Here is a 23,365-nt window from a genome sequence, read left to right as displayed (position 1 = left end):
TTATTATTTTACTACTTATTAGATTTAAAAACCAACCTTCATCACAAGCTCTCATGGCAGTTCACAAGATAAACACCTGGGTGAAATTTTGAGCATTGACCAAAACACAGTGGGGGGGGGGGAGAGAAGGTGTGGGGAACACTGAGCCAGTCATACATCATATAACTCTCAGTAGCATGAAAATAAATAAAAACATTATTTAAAAAGAAAGAATGAAATGAGTCTGAGAACGTCCAGTTGAAACCAGAAGGTTCCTGTGGACAATTGGATTTAAAACAAGTACCCGTGAGTAGAAACGGAAAATTGGATCAAGAAATATCTTAATTTGGCATCGAAGCAGGAAGGTTCAAAACAGGAAGTCCGCCTTCCGCTTTTTGTATATAGACTAAAGCAAAAACCGCGTAAGCTAAAGCCAGGAAAGTCATTTAAAAAGTCTTAATTTCCTTCATTTATAATTACCGAAACCCCCTTGGAAGCAAGAGAAAGGGGGGGGGGACTTTGTTTAACCCCTGCAGGAGAGGGAGTGAAGAAGTTTCCACCGTCTCTAACCTGGGAACGGGGTGTCAGAGACAGAAATAGTCGGAGAGGTTCATTGACTGTGAATGGAATACTTTGACAGATAACTAAAGAAGAGAAATAAACTGATTCCAATGTTGCCTTTTGCATTCTAATGAAACAAAATATCTGAAAAATGAAAGTAATTTTCCTTTGCTGGACTTGCCTTAAAGAAATGGATACAAATAGAAATTGTCTCCTCTAGAGGGAGCCTGTTAAATTGTTGCTACAGTCTACTTGAGGACTCAACAGCTGTCAGATTAAGATCGTGGGACCAGACGTGTTTGACCTTGACTAAGTATGAGCTGGAAGGAAGTTTGGGTGCTTGCTTTATGCAAGACAAGTGCCTTGCTGGAACAGATGCACGAAAAGATGGATTTGATGAATGAGAAAAAGGACTTGATGACTGTTGTGGTTAATAACTGTGGACAAACAGGGAATATTGAGACAGAAACCATTCAAGGACCGACCTATGAACCTGTATCGACTGGGCAAGTGCAGAAGATAATGGAGGAGGATGCGGTCGCACCTCAAACAATACAAATGGAGAGACCCGAGGCCCTACAGGAGCATAAGCCGCTGTCATTGAAGATTGAAGTTGGAGTGGGCCAGGGGGAGTCAGGAGCTGAGGAGGTTCTTAACTTTGGAGAGACTTTGAAATATGCTTTTAATTACCTTTTGGATTACACCGATGACTGTGGGGAGTGGGACTGTGGGGAATGGGCAGCTTTGATGAAGGGAGATGGAGACAATTTTGGATTGGAATTCCCCAGAAATCTGCTCCCCAACGAGAAAGGGAAGAAATTAAGAAAGAGACCAACAAAAGACAAGGAAAAGGGCAAGTATAAACAAAAAGAAGAAGATTTGCAGAAGGGGCATGGAAGAGACTTAAGGGCCTCGGACATAAGACTTCCAGGTTGATGGACTAGATGGAATGGACAGTAAGGACTGACACAACCCGAGACCAGGAAGAAGAGACGCTGGATGAAGATTGGAAGAAAATTTATAAAGAATTTTTTTTATTTGGGGAATTAGCCTAAAATGAATGAATATTAGGGAAAATGTTGGAATGAAACTATATGACTCTAGCAGAAATGATATCAGGAGTTATGGATAACTGAGTATTAAGTCTTAAGCCTTAGGGCATTTTATGGTAAGACAAGGTTAAATAAATTAAGGTAATTTGAATAACAGAATATGGGGAAAGATGGAAAGGACCTGTTGAGTCAATTAATAGGTTAAATTGATGAGATAAATTATTTAACAAAAATTGAGAAAGATGGAAAGAATTTGCTGAAATAACTAACTAAACTAGAATACAAAAAGGGAGGTGTGAGGAGGTCAACGAAACAAGCAAATGGAAGTTGGAGATATGTAATTCAGGATTTGTGTTTTTTTTATTTCCTTTTTTGTCATATTGTTGTATTGGTTTTTATGTTTTTGCATTTTTTTATTTTTTTATTTTTATGTATTGCAGTTGTTCTTTATCCTTTTTTTCCCTGTAATTCTGAAATTATTAATAAATATTATTTAAAAAAGAAAAAAGAAACCAGAAGGTTCCAGACAGACTTATGTAGCAATATTATTATTTTAAATATTGGAAAGTGTGCTGTTTAGAAACTGGAAGTTTTGTTTTGTTTTTTACATACCTTGATTATTTGTGTTAGACTCCTGTGGCTAAGTCTTTAGAAACACTGCTTTTATTTTAGTGGAACTCCTGAGTCCAAGTTTCCAGAGACACAATGGCTAATTTGTGTTGGGCTCTTGAGACCAAACTCTGAGGAGTGCATTAAATATATATATATATATATATATATATATATAGAGAGAGAGAGAGAGAGAGAGAGAGAGAGAGAGAGAGAGAGAGAGAGAGAGAGGTGTTATAATTTTCCACTCCATGTTAAAAGCTTCATTCTGCAAGAGTATACCCATATGTTCAATGTTACAGAACAAAAGGATGGGGTGATTTTCTAAAATACAGATGAAAATAAAGTGATGAAGAAATTGCATCTGGAAATCTACTTTCTATTAAGGAAAAGAGTAAGATATTTACCGGTATATGTTTATAACTTTTGTGACACCTGGGTAGTTTTCAGAGGACTAAAGCAGACAATACTTCTATACTGTATTGTGTAGAATGGGAAAACGTGCTTGTTGTGGTTCCTGAAACTTATTTAGACTCATGTAGAATACCCAATGATCTGGCTTCCGTGACATGCTAAACCAAATTTTATCTTAGGAAGACTGCACAAATGTTGAACCTCATGGAGAGAAGAGTATAGTAGCATTGCTCCTCCATAATGCTATTTACAGTCAACTCAAGCTACAGCAAGTTTTGTTTTAGCCTATGATCCAAGCCAAGACTAGTGGTTAGGCTCTCTACTCACCAACCATGAATATTAACCAAGAAAAAAACTTCATTACCGCTCCAAGTGAGTGAGGAGGCAGCTGAAGAACCTTGTCTTGGCTTAGCATAATGTGGCAGCCAAAATATCTGGGTAAGCGCAAAGCAGTTGTAAGCCTATACATTTTACATGCAAAACAATGTGGTTTGTGTGCAGCATGCATTAAGGTTGAAAACATATAACAAAGATAAAAATAGTTGAAACTTGTGTGATCTTAACTAAGAAGGAGTACTAAACATTAGGCCTAGAATACAGAATACAGGTGAGTATGAGCCAAGTGTGTGAGTCTTATGGAACTATTATCCGTTACTCTTGCAAAAGACTCACTGAGTGAATGGGGATATCAGGAATCAAGCTTTTAACATGTTCATGACCCAGATTGTTATGGACATTGGAATTTAATAGAAGAAACTTGATTTTGAAGTTGCATCATATAGGCAGCAAGTTATCCCCCTATATTTAAGAGTTACATCAGTTTTGACCATGGATTAAAATATCAAAATATGTTTTGTAAATATGGAGATTCTCTCAAGGTGCATCTCCCCTCAGCATATTTCCACATACAAAGCAAGTAAGGAAATGATGGCAGTAGGACTCCTGTCTTCCTCCTCTAGAATTCAATCAACTTCAAGAACTTGTGAACACCACAATTTACTCGTTTTGAAACAGTAGTAGTTTTTTTAAAAAAATAATAATAATGATATCTATATGGAATTGATAGCTAAATTCTCATTTGAATAAAAAATAATTGTTTCTCCTTTTTTGTTCACTTCTTTCTTTTACCTTCAACATCTAAAAACCCTCTTCCAAAGTAGTAAATATTTGTTATCACTAGAGGACTTAAACCAATGTTTATCTTCCTGTTTTCTTCCAGTGACAGGAGGATTTATATTAATGAAGGAGAAAATAAGTAATGAATCCTCTGTCTCTGAATTTCTGCTCCTGGAGTTCTCAGCAATACGAGAACTGCAGATTCTACACTTCTCTCTGTTCCTGGCATTGTATCTGGCAACTGTATTTGGGAATCTTCTCATCATCTCTGCTATAGCTTTTGACCACCACCTTCACACTCCTATGTACTTCTTTCTGATGCATTTAGCCATCCAGGACCTAGGGGCTGTTTCAGTCACCATCCCCAAATCCATTGTGAATTCTCTCATGAATACCAGACACATTTCTTACACTGGATGCATTGCTCAAGTTCTTTTCTTTGTTTTCTTTGTAACATCTGATTTTTCCCTTCTTACAGTCATGGCATACGATCGCTATGTTGCCATTTGCAATCCATTACAATATGAAATGTTGATGAACAGGGCAGCCTGCAAACAAATGGTTGCTGGTGTGTGGGTCGCTGGGCTTCTGTATGCAGTCATGCACACTAGTGCAACTTTTGCAACTCCTTTCTGCTCCAACATTGTCAATCAGTTCTTTTGTGAGATCCCACAGATACTTACACTTGCCTGCTCAAACTTCTACCTAATGGAAATTGGAGCTATAGTGGTGAGTGTAATACTTCTGTCTGGATGTTTTGTCTTCATTGTTGTCACTTATGTGCACATCTTTACTGCAGTTCTAAAAATCCCTTCTGTTGAGGGAAGGAAAAAGGCCTTCTCCACTTGCATACCTCACCTTGTTGTCTTCTCCGTATTTTGTTTCACTTCATGTTTTGCTTACCTTAGGCCTCCCTCTAAGACTCCATCTGATGGGGACTTTGCATTAACTGTGATGTATAGTCTTGTTCCACCCATGTTCAATCCAATAATCTACAGCATGAGAAATAAGGAGATAAAAAATGCATTATCAAAACTGTTGGGTTTGAGGAAATCTCCTCTGGATATATTTTCCAGGCATGTTCTGAAAAGGTGTAATTAAAGGGAGTTCCTGGAATATAGCATCATTTCAAGTTAAATCTTCCTTGTTCACTTGCATGGTTTTCAAAGTGGCCTACAACAGGCTGAACACATCTCAGTAGCACTTAATCCTCTGGTTTATGGATAGTAACAGGTCATGTTTCCTGTCTACTCTGTCACCCCACATCATGCAAAGAGCCATTTTAACAGAGTATTCAGGTTTTCAAAGGAGTGACAGCAGCTAGATGAAATGATTTTTGGCGTTGCCTAGATTTCATAGATTTACTGGAATGCCACACGCACACATATCTGAATTAACATCTCAGCAAAAAGTACATGCATGTTGGAGGCAGTCAGAAATACAAAAACTGCCCTGTGATAGGGAAGTGTCAGTATGCATGGGAAATAATACAACCTCTTTGCAAAAATATGTTGCCATCTAAAGGAAGCTCAGGAGAAAACACAAAAGAGACACACCTCATCACCCGCCAGTGCAGATTTTTATATCACTCCTGAAACAAGAACAGAACAGGGACCAGAGGAATTCACCATTCCCTTAGAAAGAAATGGAAGTGTGATGGAATAGCAGCATAGATAAATGTGACTGCAATGGACAGATCTTGAGTCAGCAGCAGTCAGAGTTTGTTAGAACGCCAACCAATCTGGAAGAACTGGTGAGTAAAAAATACAGAACTTTGCTGTCAAACAGATTGGGATTGTATGCCAGTTTGATAGGCACTGTTTGTCATTTAGACAGCAACCTGAAGAGAGAAGGACCTTTTCTGATTTGGATTAGGAACTACTGTAACTAAACATGGATAACCAATTTGATTCCTTGAAGGGGAATTAAAAATCTTAGAAGGGGTTGTAATATAGTTGCTAGGGCAGTTAAACAAATGCCCATTGTAAGTGGAAATAGTCTATCCTGAGAAGAAGTTTGAAGAAAAGTGCTGACTGGGGTTTTAAAGTTCAATGTAAAGAGTGTCTGCCTGAAACTACATGCTGTGCCTTACATAAATATGCATGTATAAAATGAAGTGTTGTGCCTTTGAAGAGTAGCCATAAAGCTGGAACCCACATTAAGTGTAAGGAAACTGAAGTCTCCAGTGTTGTTAATAAGGAGAGTTGTATCTTTTAAACAGAAAATTGCTCACGCTATCCAGTTCCTATTTTCAGTGAGAGAGTCTGACACCGTGATCACTGACACAAAGTATCAGAATCTTAAACAACAAAACAAAACAAAAACCTAGTCCTTTTAGAAACAAAATATTAGACTGTAGTTTTACACTGGAGAAGTAATTCCACACAGAGAATGTTGGCATAATTCCGTTCCACCTTAAGAACAGACGTGTGGAATTGTTGTATGTCACATGCCTGTTTACACTTTAGCGCAGCTTGCTGGGAACTTTCGTTTTGTGTATAGATATTGCTTATGCTGCTTGCTTTGGGCATGAAGGGGATCAGACATGTTTTCCTTTTGTCCTGATGTATGCTGAATAAACTGCTTGTAAATATACTCACACATACTTCTGTTGTGCAGCGTTATCTCTGCTGATTAGAGCATGCCCTAGCTTTTGAAGTTTGGGCCGCTGATTCATGTGGCACCAAGGACTGGAGTTTGTCCGGTACACCAGCTGGTGGGATGGAGCCAGCTGGGGGCCTCCCAATTGCCCCCGCTTCCTTGGTTGTATGCCAGCAGAGAATTGAGGGTCAGCTTCCAAGATCAGATGGAGGCTATCCCATTTACAATATTATGTGAATACAGAACTTTTGCTAGGACTAAAAACTTTTCATGCTCTGGGACTTATTGAAAGACGACACACAATAAGCCACACAAAAGACTTCATATTGAACAGAGGTATCCTTATTTCTTTTAAGGAATAGGCAAGGTGAACATTGTATTTAAATGGAAAATACCAATACACATAAAGAGTTTGTGTTTATGCACATTTGTTGTTTAGTTGTTTAGTCATGTCCAACTCTTCGTGACTCCATGGACCAGAGCAGGCCAGGCACTCCTGTCTTCCACTGCCTCCCGCAGTTTGGTCAGACTCATGTTTGTAGCTTCGAAAACACTGTCCAACCATCTCGTCCTCTGTCGTCCCCTTCTCCTTGTGCCCTCCATCTTTCCCAAAATCAGGGTCTTTTCCAGGGAGTCTTCTCTTCTCATGAGGTGGCCAAAGTATTGGAGCCTCAGGTTCACGATCTGTCCTTCCAATGAGCACTCAGGGCTAATTTCCTTAAGAATGGATGTGTTTGATCTTCTTGCAGTCCATGGGACTCTCAAGAGTCTCCTCCAGCACCATAATTCAAAAGCATCAATTCTTCGGCGATCAGCCTTCTTTATGGTCCAGCTTTCACTTCCATACATCACTACTGGGAAAACCATGGCTTTCACTATACGGTCCTTGGTTGGCAAGGTGATGTCTCTGCTTTTTAAGATGCTGTCTAGGTTTGCCATCGCCTTTCTCCCAAGGAGCAGGCATCTTTTAATTTCGTGGCTGCTGTCACCATCTGCAGTGATCAAGGAACCCAAGAAGGTAAAATCTCTCACTGCCTCCATTTCTTCCCCTTCCATTTGCCAGGAGGTGATGGGCCCAGTGGCCATGATTTTCGTTTTTTTGATGTTGAGCTTCAGACCATATTTTGCGCTCTCCTCTTTCACCCTCATTAAAAGGTTCTTTAATTCCTCCTCACTTTTTGCCATCCTGGTTGTGTCATCTGCATATCTGAGGTTGTTGATATTTCTTCCTGAAGGAATGGGTTTCCAAAACCCAAAAACTGACTGTGCAGGCAGTTTTTAAACTGCACCAAAATCCCTATTTTTCCTTAGCTAAAATGCATAAACTCAAGCCATTGAGTAAATCCATAACAAGAACAGAGCCCTCTCCTTTATCACTTGTGATGGCAACTATGGCCTTCACTGTACCAGTAGTAGAACAGAACAGAGAGAAGACACGTCAGAACTTTATATTATGTGCTGACCACAAAGACGAGCAGACCCAATCTGGGAACAGCGCCAGAGCATGTACACACAGATGATGACCTATTCTCCCAGATAAGAGTAGGAAGAGGAAGATCCTTTTATGGTCAGGAGTGCAGGAAGGAAGATCCTTTTATGGTTGAGAGTACCAGAGCAGGAACATATTTGATGTCAACCTGTGTACGTAGGCCGACGTGGTTGGACTCCTAGGGGAGGAGTGAGAGGGTGCCTGGAGGATATATAAACTGCATGAAACCTGTCAGTTCTTTGGACTTGCTGTGGACTTGATCACGCAAGTGCCTTCTGCTATCCGGACAGCAGAATAAACTCTTTCTTTGAATCAACCTCAGGTGTCGTTTGACTTCCTTCCTCCTGTCCTGGAGCAACGCTGACCCAATTGGTAAATTCCAATAAGGCTACATTCCGGAGATTCCGGTGTACAGTTCTTCTGGACATTGAAGTAAAGATATATATGTATAGAGATCTGCTAACACTATCACCATGCTAGCTAATACTGCTTTGTAAAACCTACAACCTCTTCCCCTTTCTCTCACACATTCAGGCCCTGACACGCAAGCAGGACAGCAACAGGAAGTGCACAACAAAACCATAATGAATGCAAAGCCCTGGAGATTATTATACCTTTGTCTATGTGTAGACATAATTCCTGAAGCAATGGCTCAGTAAGTCATATACTCAACCTCGTTGCTGTTGCCATGGTAACAAAGTGCACCTGGCAACCTTATCTCAGAACATTCAGACATGGTGGATGTGCGCCTTAAGACATGAGCCCAAGCACTCTGTAATTTAACCTATTGTTCATATTACACCAACAAGACAATGTATCACATTTTTAAAGGAATTGATAGCAGTAAGATATACATGAAATCCTTGCTTGTGGTAGTATTATCACAGAACCTGATGAATGACTACAGCAAGTTTTTGAATATGTTCAGGACACAAATAGAAAAAAGAGGTGCTGAATGTAAAACAATTCACACCTTTCTATGTGGGAGACCAATATAAGCAGGACAAACCACAAACTGTTAGTCACCTTTGCAAGCAAGGGCCTCAAGAACACTCCAAGTATTATTTTTCTCCAGGTGAAATCCATGGTATTTCCTTAGAGTTTACACCTGGTTGAAATTTAGTGGTGGCTCTTGCATTACCCAGAGCTTTTAGCACAGTGAGATAAGCAGTGAGACTGACTGTGAGGTGGTATGTGTGAACCGATAGTTTAAAAATTGCCAGTCCCTACAAGTGCATGCACTGAACTGAGATAGGGCAAAATAATACTCTTCAGATGGTTATATATGCTCCTTGCAAGCTAGTGCCTCTAGCCCCAACTGTTCCTCCATGAGAAATTTCACTGCATGCCACTGAACTAGTGGGGTGGCAGAAAGCAATGTAAAAATTATAAAGCATTTATGGAAAAACCCTTAGACTCAAAACAGATCTTTATTTCACATTACAAAATGACTGGGCCACATAACTAGATAAACGAAGATCCCCTCCTGAGCTCTAGTTTAATAGAAAACTCAGGTCCAGACTACAACATGCAGAACACATTAACTCTGAGTTAACACAAGGTGTTCAGTCTCAGATACAAAAGAGACAGAGGCAAAAATGTATGATGGCACAGGGTTATGAACATACATCCCACTACAACCAAAGGTGACGGTCAAAAGGTATGATGGTATCATATAGACATGTAGGGCTCTTAACAGAAAGTAACTCCCAGATCATATCAAATACAGACCTCGGATTGTCAAATATTCAAATGCAACAGAAAGTACCGTATCTAGTTCAGATATCATAAAAGGGAGGAAAGAATAGCAGAAGTAGGAAGAACACAGCGGCGGGGGTGGGGGTGGGGATACTGAGCTGGTCATATCTCACACAAGTATTTTAAATATTATATAGTAAGTTGTTTTGAAACAGGATGGTTTAGTTGCATATCTTCAGTATTTGTGTTAGACCCATGGGGCAAAGTCTTAAAAAAACACCATGGTTGTTTCGTGTGGGACTCTTGAGTCCAAGCATCCAGGAAAACAATTGCTATTTTGTTTGGGGCTCTTGAGACCAAGCTCCCAAGAACATAAATATAATAATGGTATTAATTTTTCACCCCATGGTAAAATCATCGTTCTGCAAATATATACAAACATTTTCACTGTCTCAGAAGAAAAGGACGGAGAGATTTTTAAAAAAGAAAAAAAGATCCACGAGCGGCTAGAAGAATACAGAACATCTTAAAGTGATGAAGAAATTGCATCTGGAAATCTATTTTTTATAAAGAAAAATAGTAAGATGTTTAACTTTATAACATTAGTTATACCTGGATAGCTTTCGGAGAACAAAATGCAAACAATGCTACTATAGTCTATTGTGTAGAATGGGAAATAGTGCTTGTTTTAGGTTTTTCCTGAAACCTGACATAGACTGCACATAGAAAAACCAGTGACCTGGTTTCCATGACAAGCTAAGCCAAATTTCTTGCTGCTGTAGTCACATGCATGAATAAATTTCTATACTGTTTGGGTAGTTCTGCCCCTATAATTCCCAGAAGAAAAAGCACTACTTAGCAGTAGTTTATCTTAGGACGATGGTGCAGTATCAATATGGAGCTGAAAGCTAAGTTCTCCTTCTGATGAAGATTTATTATTACACTATTTTGTTCACTTATTTCTTTTAAATCTATTTCCCACAAAACCACATCCAAAGCAGTATTGGTTACCAAATATAAGTTATCAGAAGAGGACTTAAACCTATACCTATCTTCCTGTTTTCTTCTAGAAGCACCGATCATTTTAGTAATGAATGCCAATGAATCCACTGTCTCTGAATTTCTACTCCTGGAGTTTTCAGCTGTACGGGAACTGCAGATTCTACACTTCTCTCTGTTCCTGGTATTGTACATGGTAATTGTACTTGGGAATCTTCTCATCATCTCTGCCATAGCTTTTGACCACCACCTTCACACTCCCATGTACTTCTTTCTGATGAATTTGGCCATCCAGGACCTAGGGGCTGTTTCTGTCACCATCCCTAAATCGATGGCCAATTCCCTCATGAATATCAGACACATATCTTACACTGGATGTATTGCTCAAGTTCTTTCATTTTTCTTTTTCTCATCATCTGATGTTTCCCTTCTTACAGTCATGGCATACGATCGCTATGTTGCCATTTGCCATCCATTACAATATGAAATGGTGATGAACAGGGCAGCCTGCAAACAAATGGTTGCTGGTGTGTGGGTCTCTGGCTTTCTCAATGCGGCCATGCACACTAGTGCAACTTTTGTGACTCCTTTCTGCTCAAACATTGTCAATCAGTTCTTTTGTGAGATTCCACAGTTACTTACACTTGCCTGCTCTAACATATACCTAATGGAAATTGGAGCTATAGTAGTGAGTGTAATACTTATGTCTGGATGTTTTGTCTTCATTGTTGTCACTTATGTGCACATCTTTACTGTGGTTCTGAAAGTTCCTTCTGTTGAGGGAAGGAAAAAGGCCTTCTCCACTTGCATACCTCACCTTGTTGTCTTCTCCGTATTTTGTTTCACAGCAGCATTTGCTTATCTTAGGCCTCCTTCAAAAATTCCATCTAATGGGGACTTTGCAATAACTGTGATGTATACCATTGTACCACCCATGTTCAATCCAATGATTTACAGCATGAGAAATAAGGAGATTAAAAATGCTGTATCAAAGCTCTTGGGTGTGAAGCAGTCTTCTATTAATATTTTTTCCAGACTTATACTGAAACGATTACACTTCTCTCTGTAGGTATAAGCATTGGGATCTGTGGAGATATGACCAGTTACAGCTTCTAGAAACATTTTGATATGCAGACTCAAAATCTGCCAGGTGTCACAATGACATCTTGTGTTCCTCCAGCTTAGATGTACCATTAACAATGTTGCATCTCTGTTCACATAGCCTGTTAATCATACATTTAAAGAGGGAATGTCTGTCATATAGTGCATGTGTACCCTTTCTGACCCAGTGCATTCATCTGGCAATCAGCTTTTCTGGGATTGTCATTTCTTTTTATATAAAGCTAAAGTGGGTTTTCCTACAGAAAGGAGAGGAAAAAACCTACTCACATCCTTGGTTTCTAGCCATGGGAAAAGGAAAAATGTGGATGAGCCCTTGTTTAGGAACTTCAGATGAGAAGGACCTTTTCTGAATGGATTTTGGGATTAGTTTTAGAGGGCTACCCAATTTGCTTCCTTGAGGCTAAGGAAAAAACCCTAGAAGGGGCTGTGAGATTCTTGCTAGGCAGTGACACAAATATCCATTTTAGTTGGGAAAAGTCTATCCTGAGACTAGTTTTAAACTAGTGTTTTGACTGGGGTTTAAAATTTCTGTGTAAAGAGTTTTTGCCTGAAACTTGCGCCCCCCCAAGTAACATTTCTAAAATGAAGTGTTGTGCCTTAAGAGAGTGACTATTAAGTTTGAATCCTCAATGAATGTAAATCTATAAAATTCCATCTTTGTTCCAGAAGTGCCTCCTCATTACTTTGCACCTTTGGTGGAGATAAGTGGACACAGGGCATCCTTCCCATAAGAACACCTGGCTGTTTTTTACCGACAAAGAGTTAAAATGTCTCCAGTGTTGTTACTAGGGAGAGTTGTATCTTTTAGAAACCCAGGAAATTGGTCATGCTTCCCACCTCCCATCTTTAGTGAGGGAATCTGACACAGTGGCCACTGACACAATTTCTCAAAATCTTAAAAAACAAAACCACATCCTTTTGGAAAATGTAAGAGATGAGATCCACACAGGGAAAGTAATTCTACACAGGAAATTGGGCGTCAGCTTCCCAGAACAGATAGTGTTCATCCTATTTGTGATAGTGTATGGGAATACAGAACCATTGCTTGGAGAAAAAACTAGTCATGCTCTGGGATTCACTGAAAGATGACACACAATTTGCCAAACAAAAGACATTCACATTGAACAGAGGTACCCTTATATTTTTGGAGGAATGGGCAAAGTGAATGATGTATATAAAATCTAAATACTATAGCCAAAAAGACAAGTGACACATGTTCCTTGCAAAGTTCCTTTGGACCTCACAAGGCTGGAAGTACTCAAATGCGTGGAATCTTTATGAATAAATGAAAAGAACTTCATGTTCTGTAGACATGGCATGCTAACATAGTCTAAAGATTTGAACACAATATTCTGATTATGAATTGCCCATAGTTGCCTCCAGAATAGGCATAGGAACTGCTTTTATAATGGATTTTTTTAAAAACAACAACCAAATGTTAAGTTGTTAATTTATGTATTCGTATGTCAGTCACTATATTTTGCCCAGGGCAACCAAAGTCAACATTGATATACATTAAATCTCACATAGATATGGAAACTCTGGAGACAAGTAGTATGTGCTACACGCCCTCTCATCAACCCCAAAAAGCAACCACACAGAAATAGAATTAGAGGTGCTGGCCCTTGTATTTGAATGTAAAAAATCCACAAATTTATATTTGGAGACCAATATTAGCAGAAGCAGATGAAAAACCCCATGTCTGCATTGCAAATGGTAGTTTCAAGGATACCCTTCCAACTATTCCCCCCCCCCCCGGTGAAATATATAGTATTTCCTTAGAGTTATTATTATTATTTTACTACTTATTAGATTTTAAAACCAACCTTCATCACAAGCTCTCATGGCAGTTCACAAGATAAACACCTGGGTGAAATTTTGAGCACTGACCAAAACACAGCGGGGGGGGGGGGGAGAGAGGAGAAGGAGTGGGGAACACTGAGCCAGTCATACGTCATATAACTCTTAGTACCATGAAAATAAATAAAAACATTATTTAAAAAGAAAGAATGAAATGAGTCTGAGAACGTCCAGTTGAAACCAGAAGGTTCCTGTGAACAATTGGATTTAAAACAAGTACCCGTGAGTAGAAACGGAAAATTGGATCAAGAAATATCTTAATTTGGCATCGAAGCGGGAAGGTTCAAAACAGGAAGTCTGCCTTCCGCTTTTTGTATATAGACTAAAGCAAAAACCGCGTAAGCTAAAGCCAGGAAAGTTGTTAAAAAAGTCTTAATTTCCTTCATTTATAATTACTGAACCCCCCTTGGAAGCAGGAGAAAAGGGGGGGACTTTGTTTAACCCCTGCAGGAGAGGGAGTGAAGAAGTTTCCACCGTCTCTAACCTGGGAACGGGGTGTCAGAGACAGAAATAGTCGGAGAGGTTCATTGACTGTGAATGGAATACTTTGACAGATAACTAAAGAAGAGAAATAAACTGATTCCAATGTTGCCTTTTGCATTCTAATGAAACAAAATATCGAAAAATGAAAGTAATTTTCCTTTGCTGGACTTGCCTTAAAGAAATGGATACAAATAGAAATTGTCTCCTCTAGAGGGAGCCTGTTAAATTGTTGCTACAGTCTACTTGAGGACTCAACAGCTGTCAGATTAAGATCGTGGGACCAGACTTGTTTGACCTTGACTAAGTATGAGCTGGAAGGAAGTTTGGGTGCTTACTTTATGCAAGACAAGTGCCTTGCTGGAACAGATGCACGAAAAGATGGATTTGATGAATGAGAAAATGGACTTGATGACTGTTGTGGTTAATAACTGTGGACAAACAGGGAATATTGAGACAGAAACCATTCAAGGACCGACCTATGAACCTGTATCGACTGGGCAAGTGCAGAAGATAATGGAGGAGGATGCGGTCGCACCTCAAACAATACAAATGGAGAGACCCGAGGCCCTACAGGAGCATAAGCCGCTGTCATTGAAGATTGAAGTTGGAGTGGGCCAGGGGGAGTCTGGAGCTGAGGAGGTTCTTAACTTTGGAGAGACTTTGAAATATGCTTTTAATTACCTTTTGGATTGCACCAATGACTGTGGGGAGTGGGACTGTGGGGAATGGGCGGCCTTGATGAAGGGAGATGGAGACAATTTTGGGTTGGAATTCCCCAGAGATCTGCTCCCCAACGAGAAAGGGAAGAAATTAAGAAAGAGACCAACAAAAGACAAGGAAAAGGGCAAGTATAAACAAAAAGAAGAAGATTTGCAGAAGGGGCATGGAAGAGACTTAAGGGCCTCGGACATAAGACTTCCAGGTTGATGGACTAGATGGAATGGACAGTAAGGACTGACACAACCCGAGACCAGGAAGAAGAGACGTTGGATGAAGATTGGAATAAAATTTATAACGAAAATTTCTTATTTGGGGAAATAGCCTAAAATGAATGAATATTAGGGGAAATGTTGGAATGAAACTATATGACTCTAGCAGAAATGATATCAGGAGTTATGGATAACTGAGTATTAAGTCTTAAGCCTTAGGGCATTTTATGGTAAGACAAGGTTAAATAAATTAAGGTAATTTGAATAACAGAATATGGGGAAAGATGGAAAGGATCTGTTGAGTCAATTAATAGGTTAAATTGATGAGATAAATTATTTAACAAAAATTGAGAAAGATGGAAAGAATTTGCTGAAATAACTAACTAAACTAGAATACAAAAAGGGAGGTGTGAGGAGGTCAACGAAACAAGCAAATGGAAGTTGGAGATATGTAATTCGGGATTTGTGTTTTTTTTATTTCCTTTTTTGTCGTATTGTTGTATTGGTTTTTATATTTTTGCATTTTTTTCTTTTTTTCTTTTTATGTATTGCAGTTGTTCTTTATCCTTTTTTCCCCTGTAATTCTGAAATTATTAATAAATATTATTTAAAAAAGAAAAAAGAAACCAGAAGGTTCCAGACAGACTTATGTAGCAATATTATTATTTTAAATATTAGAAAGTGTGCTGTTTAGAAACTGGAAGTTTTGTTTTGTTTTTTACATACCTTGATTATTTGTGTTAGACTCCTGGGGCTAAGTCTTTAGAAACACTGCTTTTATTTTAGTGGAACTCCTGAGTCCAAGTTTCCAGAGACACAATGGCTAATTTGTGTTGGGCTCTTGAGACCAAACTCTGAGGAGTGCATTAGATATATATATATATATAGAGAGAGAGAGAGAGAGAGAGAGAGAGAGAGAGAGAGAGAGAGAGGTAGGTTATAATTTTCCACTCCATGTTAAAAGCTTCATTCTGCAAGAGTATACCCATATGTTCAATGTTACAGAACAAAAGGATGGGGTGATTTTCTAAAATACAGATGAAAATAAAGTGATGAAGAAATTGCATCTGGAAATCTACTTTCTATTAAGGAAAAGAGTAAGATATTTACCGGTATATGTTTATAACTTTTGTGATACCTGGGTAGTTTTCAGAGGACTAAACGCAGACAATACTTCTGTGGTGTATTGTGTAGAATGGGGAAACATGCTTGTTGTGGTTCCTGAAACTTATTTAGACTCATGTAGAATACCCAATGATCTGGCTTCCGTGACATGCTAAACCAAATTTTATCTTAGGAAGACTGCACAAATGTTGAACCTCATGGAGAGAAGAGTACAGTAGCTTTGCTCCTCCATAATGCTATTTACATTCAACTCAAGCTACAGCAAGTTTTGTTTTAGCCTATGATCCAAGCCAAGACTAGTGGTTAGGCTCTCTCCTCACCAACCATGAATATTAACCAAGAAAAAAACTTCATTACCGCTCCAAGTGAGTGAGGAGGCAGCTGAAGAACCTTGTCTTGGCTTAGCATAATGTGGCAGCCAAAATATCTGGCTAAGCGCAAAGCAGTTGTAAGCCTATACATTTTACATGCAAAACAATGTGGTTTGTGTGCAGCATGCATTAAGGTTGAAAACATATAACAAAGATAAAAATAGTTGAAACTTGTGTGATCTTAACTAAGAAGGAGTACTAAACATTAGGCCTAGAATACAGAATACAGGTGAGTATGAGCCAAGTGTGTGAGTCTTATGGAAGTATTATCCGTTACTCTTGCAAAAGACTCACTGAGTGAATGGGGATATCAGGAATCAAGCTTTTAACATGTTCATGACCCAGATTGTTATGGACATTGGAATTTAATAGAAGAAACTTGATTTTGAATCTGCATCATATAGGCAGCAAGTTATCCCCCTATATTTAAGAGTTACTTCAGTTTTGACCAGGGATTAAAATATCAAAATATGTTTTGTAAATATGGAGATTCTGTCAAGGTGCATCTGCTCTCAGCATATTTCCACATACAAAGCAAGTAAGGAAATGATGGCAGTAGGACTCCTGTGTTCCTCCTCTAGAATTCAATCAACTTCAAGAACTTGTGAACACCACAATTCACTCGTTTTGAAACAGTAGTAGTTTTTTTAAAAAATAATAATGATATCTATATGGAATTGATAGCTAAATTCTCATTTGAATAAAAAATAATTGTTTCTCCTTTTTTGTTCACTTCTTTCTTTTACCTTCAACATCTAAAAACCCTCTTCCAAAGTAGTAAATATTTGTTATCACTAGAGGACTTAAACCAATACATATCTTCCTGTTTTCTTCCAGTGACAGGAAGATTTTTATTAATGAAGGAGAAAATAAGTAATGAATCCTCTGTCTCTGAATTTCTGCTCCTGGAGTTCTCAGCAATACGAAAACTGCAGATTCTACACTTCTCTCTGTTCCTGGCATTGTATCTGGCAACTGTATTTGGGAATCTTCTCATCATCTCTGCTATAGCTTTTGACCACCACCTTCACACTCCCATGTACTTCTTTCTGATGAACTTGGCCATCCAGGACCTAGGGGCTGTTTCAGTCACCATCCCCAAATCCATCGTGAATTCTCTCATGAATACCAGACACATTTCTTACACTGGATGCGTTGCTCAAGTTATTTTATTTGTTTTCTTTTTATCATCTGATATTTCCCTTCTTACAGTCATGGCATATGATCGCTATGTTGCCATTTGCAATCCATTACAATATGAAATGTTGATGAACAGGGCAGCCTGCAAACAAATGGTTGCTGGTGTGTGGGTCTCTGGCTTTCTCAATGCAGTCATGCACACAAGTGCAACTTTTGCAACCCCTTTCTGCTCCAACATTGTCAATCAGTTCTTTTGTGAGATCCCACAGTTACTTACACTTGCCTGCTCAAACTTCTACCTAATGGAAATTGGAGCTTTAGTGGTGACTATAATACTTGTGTCTGGATGTTTTGTCTTCATTGTTGTCACTTATGTGCACATCTTTACTGCAGTTCTAAAAATCCCTTCTGTTGAGGGAAGGAAAAAGGCGTTCTCCACTTGCATACCTCACCTTGTTGTCTTCTCTGTATTTTTTTTCATTGCATGTTTTGCTTACCTTAGGCCTCCTTCTAAGACTCCATCTGATGGGGACTTTGCATTAACTGTGATGTATAGTCTTGTTCCACCCATGTTCAATCCAATAATCTACAGCATGAGGAATAAGGAGATAAAAAATGCATTATCAAAACTGTTGGGTTTGAGGAAATCTCCTCTGGATATATTTTCCAGGCTTGTTCTGAAAAGGTGTAATTAAAGGGAGTTCCTGGAATATAGCATCCTTTCAAGTTAAATCTTCCTGATAAATTCATATATGCAGACTCAACATCTGCCCTGTGTCACATGGTCATCTTGCATTCCTTTGCTTGTCAGATTACATGGCATGTTGATAATCCATTTATGTATGTATGTTGAAGTTTATACCCCATTGTTCACTTGCATGGTTTTCAAAGTGGCCTACAACAGGCTGAACACATCTCAGTAGCACTTAATCCTCTGGTTTATGGATAGTAACAGGTCATGTTTCCTGTCTACTCTGTCACCCCACATCATGCAAAGAGCCATTTTAACAGAGTATTCAGGTTTTCAAAGGAGTGACAGCACCTAGATGAAATGATTTTTGGCGTTGCCTGGATTTCATAGACTTACTGGAATGTCACACGCACACATATCTGAATTAACATCTCAGCAAAAAGTACATGCATGTTGGAGGCAGTCAGAAACACAAACACTGCCCTGTGATAGGGAAGTGTCAGAATGCATGGAAAATAATACAACCTCTTTGCAAAAACATTTTGCCATCTAAAGGAAGCTCAGGAGAAAACACAAAAGAGAGACACCTCCTCACCCGCCAGTGTAGATTTTAACATCACTCCTGAAACAAGAACAGAACAGGGACCAGAGGAATTCCCTTAGAAACAAATGGAAGTGTGATGGAATAGCAGCATAGATAAATGTGACTGCAATGGACAGATCTTGAGTCAGCAGCAGTCAGAGTTTGTTAGAACATCAACCAATCTGGAAGAACTGGTGAGTAAAAAAATACAGAACTTTGCTGTCAAACAAATTGGGATTGTATGCCAGTTAAATAGGCACTGTTTGTCATTTAGACAGCAACCTGGAGAGAGAAGGACCTATTCTGATTCACATTATGAACTACTGTAGCTAAACATGGATAACCAATTTGATTCCTTGAAGGGGAATTAAAAGTCTTAGAAGGGGTTGTAATATAGTTGCTAGGGCAGTTAAACAAATGCCCATTGTAAGTGGAAATAGTCTATCCTGAGAAGAAGTTTGAAGAAAAGTGCTGACTGGGGTTTTAAAGTTCAGTGTAAAGAGTGTCTGCCTGAAACGACATGCTGTGCCTTACATGAATATGCATGTATTAAATGAAGTGTTGTGCCTTTGAAGAATAACCATAAAGCTGGAACCTACATTAAGTGTAAGGAAACCGAAGTCTCCAGTGTTGTTAATAAGGAGAGTTGTCTCTTTTAAACAGAAAATTGGTCATGCTATCCAGTTCCTATCTTCAGTGAGAGAGTCTGACACAGTGATCACTGACACAAAGTATCAGAATCTTAAACAAAACAAAAACCTAGTCCTTTTAGAAACAAAATATTAGACCGTAGTTTTACACTGGAGAAGTAATTCCACACAGAGAAATGTTGGCATAATTCCATTCCACCTTAAGAACAGACGTGTGGAATTGTTGTATGTCACATGCCTGTTTATACTCCAGCACAGCTTGCTGGGAACTTTCATTTTGTGTACAGCTATTGCTTATGCTGCTTGCTTTGGACATGAAGGGGATCAGACATGTTTTCCTTTTGTCCTGATTTATGCTGAATAAACTGCTTGTAAATATGCTCACACATACTTCTGTTGCGTAGCGTTATCTCTACTGATTAGAGCATGTCCTAGCTTTTGAAGTTCGGGTCGCTGATTCATGTGGCACCAAGGACTGGAGTTTGTCCAGTACACCAGCTGGTGGGATGGAGCCAGCTGGGGGCCTCCCAATTGCCCCCACTTCCTTGGTTGTATGCCAACAGAGAATTGAGGGTCAGCTTTCAAGATCAGATGGAGGCCATCCCATTTACAATATTATGTAAATACAGAATTTTTGCTAGGACTAAAAACTTTTCATGCTCTGGGACTTATTGAACGATGGCACACAATGAGCCACACAAAAGACTTCATATTGAACAGAGGTATCCTTATTTCTTTTAAGGAATAGGCAAGGTGAACATTGTATTTAAATGGAAAATACCATTACACATAAAGAGCTTGTGTTTATGCACATATTTCATATTAAATCTGCCTCCAAGGTGCACCACAAGACTTTTTGGTGCCTTGTGGCAGTCAGTTGGTAGTTCACTACTCCTCATCTAGTGGCATGTATCAGCAGAGTCTTCACAAATTTCCTGCTCCCATCAGAACAGCTTCTTCCAGAGTCTGCAGTTAATGGAAAATCTCCTTTTCCACACAGTTCAAAGTACCAAAGTGTTTATTGTCTCCAGACACAAGAGAGACTTAAACACTACTATGTGTACAGTTCTTCTGGACTTTGAAGCAAAGATATATATGTATAGAGATCTGCTAACACTATCACCATGCTAGCTAATACTGCTTTGTAAAACCTACAACCTCTTCCCCTTTCTCTCACAGATTCAGGCCCTGACACGCAAGCAGGACAGCAACAGGAAGTGCACAACAAAACCATAATGAATGCAAAGCCCTGGAGATTATTATACCTTTGTCTATGTGTAGACATAATTCCTGAAGCAATGGCTCAGTAAGTCATATACTCAACCTCGTTGGTGTTGCCATGGTAACAAAGTGCACCTGGCAACCTTATCTCAGAACATTCAGACATGGTGGATGTGCACCTTAAGACGACATGAGCCCAAGCACTCTGTAATTTAACCTATTGTTCATATTACACCAACAAGACAATGTATCACATTTTTAAAGGAATTGATAGCAGTAAGATGTATATTAAATCCTTGCTTGTGGTAGTATTATCACAGAACCAGATGAATGACTACAGCAAGTTTTTGAATACGTTCAAGTCACAAATAGAAAAAGAGGTGCTGAATGTAAAACAATTCACACCTTTCTATATGGGAGACCAATATAAGCAGGACAAACCACAAACCCTTAGTCACCATTGCAAGCAAGGGCCTCAAGAACACTCCAAGTATTTTTTTCCTCCAGGTTAAATTTATGGTATTTCCTGGTTGAAATTTAGTGGTGGTTCTTGCATTACCAAGAGCTTTTAGCACAGTGAGATAAGCAGTGAGACTGACTGTGAGGTGGTATGTGTGAACTGATAGTTTAAAAATTGCCAGTCCCTACAAGTGCATGCACTGAACTGAGATAGGGCAAAATAATACTCTTCATATGGTTATATATGCTCCTTGCAAGCTAGTGCTTCTAGCCCTAACTGTTCCTCCATGAGAAATTTCACTGCATGCCACTGAACTAGTGGGGTGGCAGAAAGCAAAGTAAAAATTATAAAGCATTTATGGAAAAACCCTTAGACTCAAAACAGATCTTTATTTCGCATTACAAAATGACTGGGCCACATAACTAGATAAACGAATAAAGGAAGATCCCCTGCTAAGCTCTAGTTTAATAGAAAACTCAGGTCCAGACTACAACATGCAGAACACATTAACTCTGACTTAACACAAGATGTTCAGTCTCAGATACAAAAGAGACAGAGACAAAAATGTATGATGGCACAGGGTTATGAACAAACATCCCACTACAACCAAAGGTGACGGTCAAAAGGTATGATGGTATCATATAGACATGTAGGACTCTTAACAGAAAGTAACTCCCAGATCATATCAAATTCAGACCTCGGACTGTCAATGTCAGAGCTGGCTCCAGGTCCCAGCTCACAGAGGACCCACGCTAGCCGGTAGTAATGTACAAAAGTCTTTATTGAAGTACAGTTTCCATTTCCAAGCCGCAGCGCCCCAGCTCTACGTCTTAGAGGCTAGACCGGCGAAGCTCCATCTGAGTCTCCACCCCCTGTACACCAGCTTAAGACTCTAACCTTACTCCACCTCTTCCGTCTCTCCTTTCTCCTCTGGGTCCTTCTGCCCCCCGGGGTCTCCTCCTTTCTGGACTCTTCTGACACTGACGCTGTCCCCCCTGACTCCTCCCCCTCCTTTCGGCGGGCTTTGGGACCTGGCTCCCTATCCGGGCTGCCAACTGCGCCGCCCTCCTGTACATTTGAACTTGGCGCGCGCGCCCAGCCTTCCACCTTCCTCTTGACCGTTTCCTCGCTCTCCGATGGAGGCGTGGCCAATCCTGACTCCTCTCCTCCCGCTGGCGGTGAGCCTCCTGGTCCCGATACCTGGGACTCCTCCCCCCTACTGCGCTCTGGTGGGGAAGCTGGTCCTGATTTCCAACTGCTGCTCTCTGAGTCCCCTCTGGCCCCTTCTTCCTGGGGTGTCCCCCTAGGCACCCCCCTTGCTCTGACCATGGGAGCCCCTTTCTGTGAATCTTCCGATTCGCTGGAAAGACTCAGAGACCTCGGACCGCTGTCATCGCTAACATTTCCTTCGGATTCCTCCCCCTCGCTCTCTATTTCCTCCCTTTCCTGTGCCTCTGCTCCTGAGCCCCTGACATCCATCCCCCCCTCGAAGCCCCCCCTTCCCCCCTCCCCTCCTTCCGGTGTGGGTACTGGGTGCTCCGTCGTTGTGGGGGTGAGTGCCGGATACAGTTCGTCCCCCGTGGCGTACATCCAGCCGGATAAGTCCGGCTCGTTCTCCGTGCTCTCGCCGACGTCGATCTCCTCTGCTTCCATCTCTTTGCCTCTGTGCTCGAACCCAACGTCCTCCCCCAACACGTCCATGTCCGTCTCTCCCCCGTTCTCCTCTGGGGATGTTGCCTGCCAAGGACCCCCCAGCCACTTCCTGCACCACTGCTCCTCTGGTCGATCGTCCCACCAATAAGAGCGGTCTGAGGCAGACCCCGAGGGTGATCCCTCCGGGGAACGTGTGTCTAGTGCCGGTTCCTCGTCCGAGGCGAACCCCTGGAATGTGCTGGCTGAAAGTGTGGGTGTGAAAAGCCAGTCGTCGAAATACTCGGCTGGCATGGGTCTGTGTGGGAAAAGGGCATGAAACTCGTCTTTGAGCAGAGGTTCCTCCAAAGCATAGTCCGGCACCCAACTGTTGGCGTTGGCCGGGGTACCTTCTCTGGCGAGGAGATATTCTACTCCCTCTTCCCCCCATCTCGAGTCTAAAATCTCTGTGACCTCGTTGATGGGTTCCCCCCTTGGCGACCCCCCCCCTTGTGGGCATCTCCCTGAGCGGGTCTGGTGCCGTGCCTGGCTCCTGAAATCTGTGAGGTGCTTTGTAGGGCGT

General features: G+C 40.4%; 3 protein-coding genes across 3 annotated transcripts; all 3 read left to right on the top strand.

Annotated features, from left to right (window-relative positions):
- Positions 1–927: 927 nt before the first annotated feature.
- On the top strand, positions 928–10,431 carry LOC144325331 (olfactory receptor 14A16-like). The gene is made up of 4 exons (XM_077918223.1): positions 928–1,267; positions 3,835–4,768; positions 7,449–7,521; positions 10,360–10,431. The coding sequence occupies exons 1-4, from the start codon at positions 928–930 to the stop codon at positions 10,429–10,431; spliced, it is 1,419 nt and encodes a 472-aa protein (XP_077774349.1).
- Positions 10,432–10,609: 178 nt separating this feature from the next.
- LOC144325330 (olfactory receptor 14A16-like) lies at positions 10,610–11,587 on the top strand. Its single transcript, XM_077918222.1, has one exon. The coding sequence runs from the start codon at positions 10,610–10,612 to the stop codon at positions 11,585–11,587; it is 978 nt and encodes a 325-aa protein (XP_077774348.1).
- Positions 11,588–14,361: 2,774 nt separating this feature from the next.
- LOC114583029 (olfactory receptor 14A16-like) lies at positions 14,362–18,243 on the top strand. The gene is made up of 2 exons (XM_077918221.1): positions 14,362–14,686; positions 17,246–18,243. Exons 1-2 carry the CDS (start codon positions 14,362–14,364, stop codon positions 18,241–18,243), a joined length of 1,323 nt encoding a protein of 440 aa, XP_077774347.1.
- Positions 18,244–23,365: the final 5,122 nt, after the last annotated feature.

The sequence above is a fragment of the Podarcis muralis genome, chromosome 13 (assembly GCF_964188315.1).
Source record: "Podarcis muralis chromosome 13, rPodMur119.hap1.1, whole genome shotgun sequence".
In the NCBI taxonomy this organism is placed as follows: domain Eukaryota; kingdom Metazoa; phylum Chordata; class Lepidosauria; order Squamata; family Lacertidae; genus Podarcis; species Podarcis muralis.
The sequence above is the reverse complement of the archived record's forward strand: the minus strand, read 5'-3'. Positions and strand labels throughout refer to the sequence as shown.